Genomic DNA, 14,007 nt, shown 5'->3' with positions numbered 1-14,007 from the left:
TCTTGTTAAATTGTGCTCTGATTTTCTGAGCAAAGAAGAGCAATGAAAACTCAACTCAATCCCCCCTTGGTCTCTGGAGCAGGTCAAGCAAATGTTGTCATTCTTAGAACTAAAACAAATACTCAGCACTTCACACTACTCAGGACTGGACATGAGGACACCTACAAAAGAGTCAGAGTTCTGAAGATGTGAGTGAAAGATGCAGTTTGAACACACTACTCGAAAATGAAAGATTGAGGCTCAAAAGTTCCATAAAACCAAACAAATCCCAAACCTGTTGCCTTCAAGTTGATTCCGACTCATGGCAAGAGTAGAATCATTCCATAGGGTTTTCTTGGCTGTAATCTTTATGGAAGGTCCTGGGTGGTGCAAATGGTTTGCACTGGACTACTAACCAGAAGGTTGGTGATTGGAACCCATCCATTAGCACCAAGGAAGAAAGGCCTGGTGATCTGTTTCCATAAAGGCTACAGCCAAGAAAACCTGAGGAAGCAGCTCTACTCTTCAACACATCGGGTCACCATGAGTCGGGATTAACGCAATAGCAACGGGTTTGATTTCTTTTTTGGTTAATCTTCATGGCAGATCACCAGGCCTTTCTTCTGCAGAGCCTCTGGGTGGGTTTGAACTGCCAACCTTTAGGTTAGTGGCCAATCACAAACTGCTTGTGCCAGCCAGGGACCTTCAAAGGGACCAGGGTGACCATGACATCTAACACCTTTCCTCATTATTCAGATCAGAGAGCTAAGGGTCTTGCCTGAAATTCCTTGAGAAAAGCAAAACTGGGGCTCTACCCATTGTCCCCTGACCTATTCCTAGATCTCTTTTGACTGTTAAGGGTAACTTTCTATCTAGTGTCTCAGGTTAGGATTGTGTTTCACATTCCGCTGGACTTCATAATACCAGTGAGAAGTGAGTCAATGATAACTTTTATGGACGGTAATTAAGTTATCTAATGATAGGGAAGGTCTCTAGGAGAGCGACACTATGTTCAAAGGCACAGAAGGCATAAATAAGCATAGGTCATAGTGAGGAATTCAGTGGGGCTGCTGAGCAAGTTCCTCAGGGTGGGTGTTGGGGAAAGGGGGGAGGGGAGGGTGTTGGTGATAGGAGATGTGGTTCAAGAGTTAGATCAGGGTGGCAAAGGGCTTTATATACCAAAGTAAAGGGGGGTGGAATTTTAATCCACAGGTGAAAGAAAGTCATTGAAGGGTTTATGTGGGAGGTTCACGAGATTGCTCTATAATGCAGAAATATCTTTCACAGTCATATAGTGTACGTTTGAATCACATGAGGCAACACTAGAGGCAGGGATTCTTTAGAAACTGTTGAAGCAATTCAGGCAATGGCAGTTAGGAATGGATAGGGCAGATTCATGAAATACTGAGAAGTAAATTGTCAAGAATGCCAGGTCCACGTTATTGGAGGAAAATGGAAACCAGAAAAGGCCACTTAATGTAACTGCTTTAAAAAGGGACCAGAATTTCATGATAAATGGTGAAGTGTTTGATTTGCGCTTAGTCTTGAAAAATTAAACGAAAACTTATAAAATCAAGTTATCTTATATTGAACATAATTTAGGTTGTAATCGCAACTGTGTATACTAATTTTTAGAATAAACAGAGATCGAATTGATTGTATTTTGGCATATTTTTTTCTGAAAAATGATATGATGACATGTTATGACAGTATAGGCCTTTACTGCATCATCTCAGCTAGGGTGGCAAGACTACGCTAACACAAGTTAAGAAGTTATTTCTTTAGGCTACAACTCAAGTCAGAAATGTGGTGATGAAAATGTGCCCACTGCATTCTAGGTATGGTTCCACCAAGGATGAGGCACACACTGAAGCTGCCATTCTCCTGAGATGGTGGAACGTGGAGAACGTGACACAAGGAAGGGTGCCAAGCTGCATGGTTTCTTTGGGATGTGGAAGGCCTGATTTCTAGGGTAGCCTAATCCATTTGATTCTCATCCTCCCCACCCTCACGCCATAAAGGCAGGCGATTCTGCAGCATAGCCAACAAACTTCTTGGACTAACAATTGGAAGGGTCAAGAGAATTCCAGAAGCCTAACATATTTCTTTAATAAACATAAAATATACTTATCTTCACTCCAGTATGGCAGGGGAAACTTAATAATCTTTTTCATGACTTAGAGTCCTAGGTAAAGCAAAACTTGCCGTTAGCAAATAATGGTTCAGCGGACAATATAATTTCCAAGAGGCAGGAAAGAGACTCTGGCAAAGGGAGAGGGGAGGTAATTGGGAATGGCCTTTAAAGTTCTGGTGAATAGTTCTCTCAGAGAAGAGTGGTCTAGATAATAATAGCAATCGGGCAAGGAAAGAAAAGACTGAGGGCTAGATTTTGAAAGGCCTTGTGTGGAAAAACAATGATGCTGAGTTATATTCCTTTGTATCCAGCACACCAAAATCATCAGGTACAGAAGGACACGGGGGAAAACCTACTCTCCCTTCTGATGGAATTCCCTCAGGACCTTATAAGGACTTAAGTAAGGAAGCAGATTAATTTTCAAGGCCAACTTTTCAGGCCAAAGAGAAAAAAAAAAAAAAAAGGACATTTTGACCGTTCTTGAGGCTTGAATCATTACCCCCATGATGTGAGAGCCAAGGCAAAGTCAATGGGAAGGGCAACCACACTAGGTAACAGGCAGATAGGACATCATTTGGTGATTTAATAAACAGGGATTGAGCAGTTATAGATTGAATTGTGTCCCCCCAAAATGTGTGTCAACTCAGCTAGGCCATGATTCCCAGTATTGTGTGACTGTCTACCATTTTGTCATCTGATGTGATTTTCCTATGTGTTGTAAATCCTACCTCTATGATGCTAATAAGGCAGGATAAGAGGCAGTTATGTTAATGAGGCAGGACTCAATCTACAAGATTAGGTTGTATCTTGAGTCAATCTCTTTTGAGATATAAAAGAGAGAATTCAGCAAAGAGATAGTGGGAACCTATACCACCAAGAAACAAGAGCCAGAAGGGAGCGTGTCCTTTCAAGCCAGGGTCCCTGCACTGAGTAGCTCCTAGGCCAGGGAGGATTGATGACAAGCACCTTCCCCCAGAACCAACAGAGAGAGAAAGCATTCCCCTGGAGCTGGAGCCCTAAATTCAGACTTCTAGCCTCCTGGAGAGTGAGAGAATAAATTTTGGTTTGTTAAAGCCATCCACTTGTAGAATTTGTTATAGCAGCACTAGATAACCAAGACAAGCACCTACTGTGTACCAGTTTAGCATTCTATTAGGGAAAGAAGTGCACTTGAGGAGACAGGGAGGAGAAAGAGAACAAATCTGCTTACTTCACGGTTTTGCTAGCATCAGGGCAGTTTATCTTCATCTGTGCTTGATGCAAACAGATGACAAGCTAAAGAGGATTCTTGTTCAGTGTCGCAACATTGGAGAAGAGAGCAAGAATCTGGCTGGAGCATAATTTAAGCAGAAAAGAGACAGCTCTCCAAAGCAGGGTTAGCCACTCTACCTTGGGTGAACCCATGAGTCTCTATGCACATGTATGTGCATGGGAAGGTGGGAGCACCAGACACAATGCGTCCTAGCAGCACAAGACAGCACCTACCTGGGTGGGCAGGGCTCCATGTTACAAGCCTGGCTCATCGCTGGGGGTCGGTGGACTGCATCGCACAATGTGTCATTGACCGTTTGTTGGGTTTGGATGTGTAAGCACACTGGTATGGCTTCTTGACGGCCTGGAGGTTGGAAATTGAAAACAATGCAAATGAGGTAGAATAACTTATTGTGGGGGGTCTTGGGTCTTCTTGTTCTTAGGCCACTGGCCTTTCTACTGTATCACATGGCTACATTTCAGGGTCCACCTGGTACCAAACAGCTTTGCATTATCTGAAGCCTCCCAGTCTTTGATGTTTCCTAATTCACCTCTTAAACTCAGCCCCCTGACCGAACTTGTTAACCAAATCCATTGCTGTTGAGTCGATTCCTACTCATAGGAACCTTATTAGGACAGAGCAGAACTGACGTATAGGGTTTCCAAGGAGTGGCTGGTGGATTCAAACTGCCAACCTTTTGGTTAGCAGCTGAGCTCTTAACCACTGTACCACTAGGGCCCAATCCCCCCAAATCTACTCACCTTGAAACATTAAAGAGCATCCCTAACTCCACACCCACCCTCAAGCTTATCTGCATTCTAAATGTACTCAAGCTAGTTTGCCCATATGAATCATCAAGGAATTCCTGCCAAACATGTAGAATGGTTTCTCTAGAGGAATTTTCATATCAGCTGTTAAAGAATAACACTTTCTCTATATTACTGCATATATACTAAATTTGATGTCAAATCATTATTGAAATTTTCATTATGGCTTTCAGTTCTTGTTCACTATTATTATGTGTTTTCTGTTGCTAGCAAAAATAATAGCAATATCTCCCACTGGGAATGTGCTTTGGAGTGTACAAAGTGTTTTCAAATATATTATTTTTGAGCCCACAGTAATCCTACAAAATCAAAAGAATGGTATCATTAAACCAAAAACCAAATTCAGTGCCATCAGGTCGATTCTGATTCATAGTGACCCTATAGATCAGGGTAGAACTGCCCCACAGAGTTTCCAAGGAGCGCTTGGTGGATTCGAAATGCCGGGCCTTTGATTAGCAACCATAGCTCTTAACCGCTATGCCACCAGGGTTTCCAACGGTATCATTAGCTCCATTTAATTAATTTAGTAAAAAAGAAACTGAGTTAGATTCAAAACTAGAAATCAGATTTCTCATTTCCTGAATGATATTTCTTTCATACTCTAGGGATTCCAAAGCCCAGCATAACTAACTTCCAAAAGCAGCAACCGCTCCTTGGTCAAATATGAACATCCACAGGCATATTTTTCCTTTGCGATCAGACAGGTCTGTCTGACCCCAAAGCCCAAGCTCTTAACCACTATTCTTTATTGACCAAGACAAAAAGGATTATTGGGAACTCAGAACTGGACAAAATATAAATCAAACTTTTGATGAAAAAAAAGCAAATAAAAACTTTAACAGCAACTGACTGCTGTTTGGAAATATGCAAATGTATTCAGTTTCATGAAAGAATGTACATTCCATTAAGTTATAAGGCTGTGGTTCTTTTTCCAAATACCATGTTTCAACTCAACCATTTTTATAGTATTTTACAGAGTATTGGCCAAAAATACATATAAAATATATATTTGTGATGTTTAGTTCTTTCCAGTAAATTTTCTCCTGCTGCCTTCAGCTGCAATTTCATGTTCCTCATCATGGTAGGATGCAGTCTTAAACCTACAGGCATCTTCTACGAGCTCTTTTATAAACACTGGCTAATCTGAGAAATACGGACACAGCCTTCTGACTTAATAACTCTGGCCCTCATTTGTAAATGTCGAAACTTCCTTAGTGACTTTATAGGGGCATAGATGTCCATTCCTCGCAGGTTTTATTTCTTTTCGCCTTAGAAAAGGTCCCGTTATCTTTTACATATATTTTAACTTATCATCAAAATTCTTTAGAAAATATCCTCATAGGCAATTTTGGAATATTCCCTAGAGATTGAATATGTGCCCCTTAAACCACCAAAGCTATTTCACTTTAACCATTTTGGATGGAATTTTACAACACATGTGACTGTGACACATTTCTCTCCCTTAAAACTTGTTTACCGAAAATAATCTGAAGTTTAATAGATGATTTAGGATAACTATTGGGATAAAACCAAAAACCTGCTTTATAGCATGAGACAGTATCCTTCACGTCACATTTATTTGACTTCTGCAGTGTAATCATCAAGGGGGTAATTTATTTGTAAAAAAAAAAAAAATAATAATCAAAGCCTCCATCCATGAGTGAATTAATGATTACAGAGTAAAAACATAGACTCTAAGAGCCCACAGATGAGTCAATAAATGAGCTAATACACTCTCTTTTTTTTTGTTTGTTTAGGTTAGTTTGAGTTGGGCCTCTATCATTTGCAAACAAGAGTCTTGACTAATTCAACATGCCTAGAAACACACAGGAGTCCCTGGGTGTAGCCATGGGGTCACCATGAGTCAGAATCAACTCAATGGCAACAATTAACTGGGTAGTGCAAGCAGTTAACACACTCAGTTGCTAACCACAAGGTTGGAGGTTCGAGTCCACCCAGAGCTGCAAACATCCATTAATAATTAGAACGTGGAACATACAAAGTATGAACCTAGGAATACTGGAAGTCATCAAAAATGAAATGAAATGCATAAACATCAATATCCCAGGCATTAGTGAGCTGAAATGGACTGGTATCAGTCATTTTGGATCAGACAATCATATGATCTACTATGCCAGGAATGATGCATTGAAAAGGAATGGTATTGCATTCATCGTCAAAAGGACATTTCGAGATCTATCCTGAGGTAGAACACTATCAATGATAAGATAATATCCATATGCCTACAAGAAAGACCAGTTAATATGACTTTATTCAAATTTACACACCAACCACTAAGGCCAAAGATGAAGGAACTGAAGATTTTTATCAACTTCTACAGTCTGAAATTGATCAAACATGTAATCAGGATGCATCAATAATTAGCAGTGATTGGAATTCGAAAGTTGGAAACAAAGAAGGAATAGTAGTTGGAAAATAGTAGTTGGTGATGGAAATGATGCTGGAGAACGCATGATAGAATTTTGCAAGACCAATGACATCTTCATTGCAAATACATTTTTTCAACAAAATAAACGACAGCTATACACATGGACCTCACTGAATGGAATACACGGGAATCAAATCAGCTACATCTGTGGAAAGAGACGATGGAAAAGCTCAGTATCATCAGTCAGAACAAGGCCGGGGTGGACAGCAGAAGCAGAACAGAACATCGATTACTCATATGCAAGTTCAAGTTGAAGCTGAAGAAAATTAGAACAAGTCCATGAACGGCAAAATATGACCTTGAGTATACGCCACCTGATTTTAGAGATCATCTCAAGAACATGTGACACATTGAACACTAATGACCGAAGACCAGATGAGTTGTGGAATGATAAAAAGGACATCATACACGAAGAAAGAAAGAAGTCATAAGAAGACAGGAAGAAGGAAAAGACCAAAATGGATATTAGAAGGGACTCTGAAACTTGCTCTTGAACACAGAGTAGCTAAAGCAAAGGGAAGAAATGATGAAGAAAAAGAGCTGAACAGAAGATTTCAAAGGGTGGCTCAAGAAGACAAAGTGCCATAATAAAATGTGCAAAGACCTAAAGTAAGAAAACTAAAAGCAAAGAACACTGTTAGCATTTCTCAAGTTGAAAGAATTGAAGAAAAATTTCAAGCCATGACTTACAATACTGAAGGATTCTACAGGGAAAATATTAAATGATACAGGAAGCATCAAAAGAAGATGGAAGGAATACACAGAGCACTGCACCAAAAAAAATGGTCACGTTCAACCATTTCAGGAGGAAGTACATGATCATGAACCTATGGTACTGAAGGAAGAAGTGCAAGCCGCACTCAAGGCATTAGCAAAAAAACAAGGCTCCAGGAATTGACAGAATGCCAATTCAGACGTATCAACAAAAAGATGCAGTACAGGAAGTGCTCACTTGTTTATGCCAAGAAATTTGGAAGACAGCTACCTGGCCAACTGACTAGAAGAAATCCATATTCATGCTCGTTCCAAAGAAAGGTGATCCAACAGAATGAGGAAATTATCAAACGATATCATTAATATCACATACAAGTAAAATTTTGCTGAAGATAATTCAAAAGTGGCTGCAGCACTACATCAACAGGGAACTGCCAGAAATTCAAGCCAGATTCAGAAGAGGACATGGAACAACGGATATCATTGCTGATGTCAGTCAGATGGATTTTGACTGAAAGCAGAGAATACCAGAAAAATATTTACCTGTGTTTTATTAACTATGCAAAGGCATTCAGCTGCATGGATGATAACAAATTATGGCCAACATAGCAAAGGATGGGAATTCCAGAACACTTAATTGTGCTCATGGGAAACCTGTACATGGACCAAGAGGCAGTCATTTGAACAGAACAATGGGATACGATCGCGTTGTTTAAAGTCAGGAAAGGTGTGCGTCAGGGTTGTATCCTTTCATTATACTTGTTCAATCTGTATGCTGAGCAAATAATCCAAGAAGCTGCTCTACTTGAAGAAGAAAGGGGCATCAGGATTGGAGGAATACTCATTAACAATATGCAGACGACACAACTTTGCTTGCTGAAAATGAAGAGGACTTGACACACTTACTGAAGAAGATCAAAGACTGCAGCCCTCAGTATGGATTATACCTCAACATAAAGAAAATAAAAATCCTCACAACTGGATAAATAAGCAACAGCATGTTTAACAAAGAAAAGATTGAAGTTGTCAAGGATTTTATTTTACTTGGATCCACAATCAACACCCCTGGAAGCAGCAGTCAAGAAATCAAACGATGTATTGCATTGGGCAAATCTGGCGCAAAAGACCTATTTTAAGTGTTGAAAAGCAAAAATATCACCTTGAGGACTAAGGTACGCCTGACCCAAGCCACGGTATTTTCAATAGCCTCATATGCATATGAAAACTGGACAACAAACAAGGAAGATGGAAGAAATAATTGATGCCTTTGAATTATGGTGTTGGTGAAGAATATTGAATATACCATGGACCGCCAAAAGAACAAACAAATCTGTCTTGGAGGAAGTACAGCCAGAATGCTCCTTAGAGGCAAGGATGGCAAGACTACGTCTTACATACTTTGGGCATGTTGTCAGAAGAGATCAGTCCTTGGAGAAGGACATCATGCTTGGTAAAGTACAGGGTCAACAAAAAAGAGGAAGACCCTCAGTGAGATGGATTGATAGAGTGGCTACAACAATGGGCTCAAGCGTAACAATGATGTGAGGACGGGGCAGGACTGCATAGTGTTTTTTGTTGTACATGTGGTCGCTATGAGTTGGAACTAACTTGACGGCACCTAACAGCAACTGTCATATCAATCCTATTCTTGTTCGTGCCTATTAAAATCAGGACCTATTCTTCCAACTATTTAAAACTGATCTATACAACTTTGCTTTGAATCTCATCTCTTTCCATCTTTTCAAGAAATCTATTGATTACTTCATCTTTCACTTTCATTCTGGAGCTTTATCATTGCTTTTTTAAATGTACCCAAGGCTCTTGCTATTAAACATCACATTCTCCTGGTTTCCCCTCTATCTCACTGACCACTTCTCTTAGACATTTGCAGCTCATTGTCCTCCACTAGCCATTAAGTGTTGAATTTCCTTTAGGCTCGGTCTTAGACTCTATCCACCATTCATAGCTATTCACTTCTTGAACATTCTCATCCCTTCCCCTAGCTGCCACCCTTCAGCACACAGATGACTCATAAATGTTTATTTTTAGTCCAGATCTCTTCACTTTGCTCTAGACTCACATATCCAACTTCTTGTTTAACATTTCCATTTGAGGTCTAAAGGCATCTTAAAATCATTGTGCTTATAACTGAACTCCTAATTTCCCACTGCCAAAGGGTCCTCCTTTTAGCTAGATTTAATCTCCAAAAGGTAGGAACTACTGTGCCACTATCGCCTAGCCCAGTATCTGGACAAAGAAGCATGCAATAGATATTTGTAAAATGTTGTTGTTTAATGAAACAATAGAGAGATTCCTGTTACTGACAGGATCTAGATAAACTTGGCATTACCCACATTATGGCTGTTCTTGGAATTCTAGACAATGTAATAAGATATGAAGCTTAAATAAGATAAATAACATTGCAAAAGGAAAACGAAAACAAACCCAAGCCCGTTGAGTTGATTCTGACTCATAGTGACCCTGCAGGACACAGCAGAACTTCCCCATAGAGTTTCCAAAGAGTGGCTGGTGGATTCGAACTGCCAGCATTTTGGTTAGCAGACAAGCTCTTAACCACTACACCACCAGGACTCCAACTATTAGAACCAAAAAACCCAAACCCATTGCCACTGAGTCAATCCTGACTCAAAGCAACCCTATAAGACAGAAGAACTGCCCCCATAGAGTTTCCAAGGAGGAGCTAATAGATTCAAACAGCCACCTTTTGATTAGCAGCTGAACTCTTAACCACTGTGCCACCAGGAATCCAACTATTGGAAAGGGAAGGGTAAAATCAACATCAGTTGCAGATGGTTACTTACCTACAGAACTTGTAAGAATGAACTGGAAAACTCCCAGAAACATTAAGGGGTTCAGCAATTTAGTCAGATTTTTTAAAAAGAGACAATATCAACAAGATTCTAATGTAAGGAACACCCTGTTATCTTTATATTGTAAAAATTATCATCACCACTAACATTTATTACATACCTATGTGCCAGGCACTGTGATTAAACACTTTCCCAGAATCACCTTGTTTAATAATCACAATCCTTTCATTAATCCTAACAAGGTAGGTATGGCTCATCTCAGTTTACAAAAAGTAAGCCAAGCCTCTATACATTAAAACAAGTAGCCCAAAGAGAGCAGCAGAGTTGGGGTTCAAAATGGAGTCGGGTCTCCAAGTCCATGCATATACAATTACTAGCCTATACTGTTTGTTAGAAAACGTAAAGGGAAAAAGAAAAAAACGGTCATAATAGCAACAAGCAGTAAAAAATACAAAAGAAGAACTTTAGAAAAGAATATTTTTAATGTAGTAAATTACAAAATCTCACCTTAGGGTTTTAAAAAGGTAGGCATATCTTTCAGTACATATATGTGTATATGTATACACATACATACATATACACACACAATGATGCACATATACAAGTATGTATACATATACTCTGGAAACTGGACATTGAATATGCTTGGATTCTTCATGCTTTTAGGAATTAAGAAAAAAATAAAAATAAAAAACATCTTTTATTGCCACTCCAATATGAATGAAAATGAAGTTACCAGTTTTCTATTTTTGACTTTGCAGTGGCCTCTGGGCTTCATTTTCTCTAACTATAAAATTGTGGGTAGTGGATCTCTAAGGTCCATTTCAATGATATTAGTCTAGGATTTTACACTTCTAGGATTACACAATAACATACACCCCCTCAGAAGGCTAAATTGCTCTTTAACTGAGTGTTGAAAGATGACCAAGTTGAACTCTGCTAACATTTGCAAAATGTGTTCCAGATACATACGAGGATGTCAGAACACAAGTGGACATCTTCATATCAACCATCTGAATATCAAGCTGCATTTCTGACATGACAAAGGCAGTTTCTCATCTCACAAAAGCCCAAAAGTCTCCACTGTGCCAAGGTTAAACTCAATTTGAGAATAATCAGGTTGTACAAAACACGAATGTTTTAAATGGATTCAAAAGTCCCTCTATCCACTCCTAGGTATTCACCCAAGAGAAGTAAAAACATACATTCACATACAAACTTGTACATGAATGTCATATTATGCATAATAGTCAAAAAGTGGAAACAACCCAAATCTCCATCAAATGACGAAAGGATAAATAAAATGTAGTATATTCATACAATGGAATATTATTTGGCAATAAATAGGAATGATGTACTAATACATGCTACAACGTGGATGAATCTTGAAAACACTATACCAAATAAAAGAAGTTATCACAAAAGACCACACAGTGCATGATTCCAGTTATAGGAAATGTCCAGAATAGGCAAATCTATAGAGACAGAAAGCTGATTACTGGTTGCCTAGGGCTGGGGGTATAGTTTAGAATGAAATTAAGAGTGACTGGTAAAGGGTGGAGCCCTGATGGTGCAGTGGTTAAGAGCTCCTCTGCTAACCAAAAGGTCAGCAGTGCAGATCTACCAGCTGCTCCTTGGAAACCCTATGGGGTAGTTCTACTCTGTCCTAGGGTCACTATGAGTTGAAATCAACTCGACGGCAGAAGGTTAACGGCTAAAGAGTAGGAAGTTTCTTTTTGAGGATTAAAATGCTCTGGAATTAGATAGAGATGATGGTTGCACAATTCTGCGGACACACTAAAAGCCACTGAAATGAGCTGTACACTTACATGGGTGAACTTTACGGTATATGAATTATATCTCAATAAATCTACTAAAAATGATAAATAATAGAAAAATCATTCCAGTGGGTTCTGCCATCCTGGAGGTAGAGCCTGGCACCATCTCAGTGGGCACTGGGAACCCAACAGCAGTTTCAGCATTTTGGCATCAGGCCAAACCGCAGACTCTCTGAACTGAATTAGAATTCACCTTGTCATTTTTCCTTAAGCAACTCCGATTCTTCTGTTGAGTGCCAAACACCCAACATGTCATGCTTTCCCAGTGGAGGGTCTCCCCAGTTAAGAAAATAATTGAAGTCAGAGATGATAGAGGGTATAGTGATTCTGTAAACTGACAAGGTACAAAAGCTTGAGATTAACAAGGTAGATTTGGGAGTGTACAAGCAATATCAGGACTCATTTCTGCTCTCAAAATGAAAGACAAAGTTCCAGGTTTCTGGTGAAACTGAATCAACATGGTGGCTCAAAAGAAGTGGTGAGACTAGCTGGCATCTTGTAATGCGAAAGAACGTTCTGGGGGTCTATAACTGCAGTTGAATAGGGAACCATTTCTGCACCTCAGCAGCAATCTCAGACGGTTTCCCCAGACTCATCAAGAAAAAGTACCAGTTCCCAAATGTCTAGGGGCATATCAGTGTTATAGTTTCCAAAAACGTGAATGTGACAAAAGAGGTACCCAGGATCCTGATCTCAGAGGGAGCAGGAGTTAAATTTTGGGCAGCAACAGACATGAGGCAGCATGGAGGATGACTTAGGCCATATGCCATGGAAAGAAGAGACAAAGCAGACATTGAGGGTCCCTGTGAACCAGGAAGGCTAAATTCCCAACTATTTGGGATGAGCTTCTAGGAACTAGGGAGAAGCAAGTAGGAGATGGAGAAGAATCTGGAGACAGCTAAGAGTTCTTGTCCTTAACTCCACAGGTTTAACTCCACATGAAAGACAGTAGCTTAGATATAGCCTCAAGGTAAAGCACATGCCACTCTATTTGGGTTTATTGCCAGATGGCAACGTTAGAGAATAGGTATCAAGGATAGGCAGGTTTAGAGGTTTCAGTAGACAGGAAGGTAAAAGACAGATATCATCGAGTCATGGAGCCTGGATGGCAGGAATTAAGAATTCTGGCATAGGAGACTGGGCAACAAAGGGTCAGGGGTTCGGCACAATGACTGGGCCAGGAGCTCAGTGCCATGAGCTCTGATAGCAAGTTCCAAATAATGGGCTCAGGACCAACAGAAAAAGTGGAGGATGCTCTTGAGCCATCTGCCTTCTGAGGCAGCAGCTCCTTGTATTCTTCCCATCACCGGCTGTGACTGGAGTCAGAGTATGTTCAGCCACTGAGCTGTTATACAGACAGGTGACTGGAAGGCAAAGTCTGGAGTCAGGGAGCAGGGTGTTAGGGGCTGTGGATTCCTGATGAGACCAAGGTGCCTTCATGTTAGTAGAAGATCTAGCTCTCCTATTAACTATTTCTATCTTTTGACTTCCAACAGTACCCTTGAGAATACCCAGCTGGACTCCTTCTCCTTGCTCATCCAATCCCTTACTGGATCCTGGCAAGCTTAAATAGTTCTGGGGCCAATTTTTCACCCCATTAAACCTCCTGACTATGCAACCACCTCCTAACCCTAACACGGTCCCCCGACTATGCATGTCCCTGAATACATACACACACATAAATCAAGACAATTCATTTGTTTTACACTGGTTGTCAGCCCAATATGCAGATATGAACTTAAATATTTTCCAAGGATGACCTCTGATGGACAGTTGCAATGAGATACAGTAATTCTAGACTGCCTCAGTCTATAAGACTGATTTATGCACAAGATTGCCTTGACTTATCAATTTTGCATTTTCCTATTTATTCCATATTAACCTGTTACCCCCTCCCCATCTCAGTTATGTAGACTCCTAGGCAAAAGGTACATAACATTTTTGAATTTGAATATAGTCCCACTATCCTGCACAAAATGTTGG

General features: G+C 40.1%; 1 protein-coding gene across 4 annotated transcripts in view; it reads right to left on the bottom strand.

The window, feature by feature from the left end:
- ADAMTSL3 (ADAMTS like 3) overlaps positions 1-14,007 on the bottom strand; it is a 416,580-nt gene that overhangs the window by 121,273 nt on the left and 281,300 nt on the right. For all 4 annotated transcript variants that reach the window (XM_064267196.1, XM_010593790.3, XM_064267194.1 and 1 more), the window contains exon 17: positions 3,599-3,728. In XM_064267196.1, coding sequence (XP_064123266.1) covers positions 3,599-3,728 — 130 coding nt within the window. The remainder of the gene's footprint in view (positions 1-3,598; positions 3,729-14,007) is intronic.

The sequence above is a fragment of the Loxodonta africana genome, chromosome 13 (assembly GCF_030014295.1).
Source record: "Loxodonta africana isolate mLoxAfr1 chromosome 13, mLoxAfr1.hap2, whole genome shotgun sequence".
NCBI lineage: Eukaryota > Metazoa > Chordata > Mammalia > Proboscidea > Elephantidae > Loxodonta > Loxodonta africana.
This window is presented reverse-complemented; position numbering and strand designations above follow the sequence as displayed.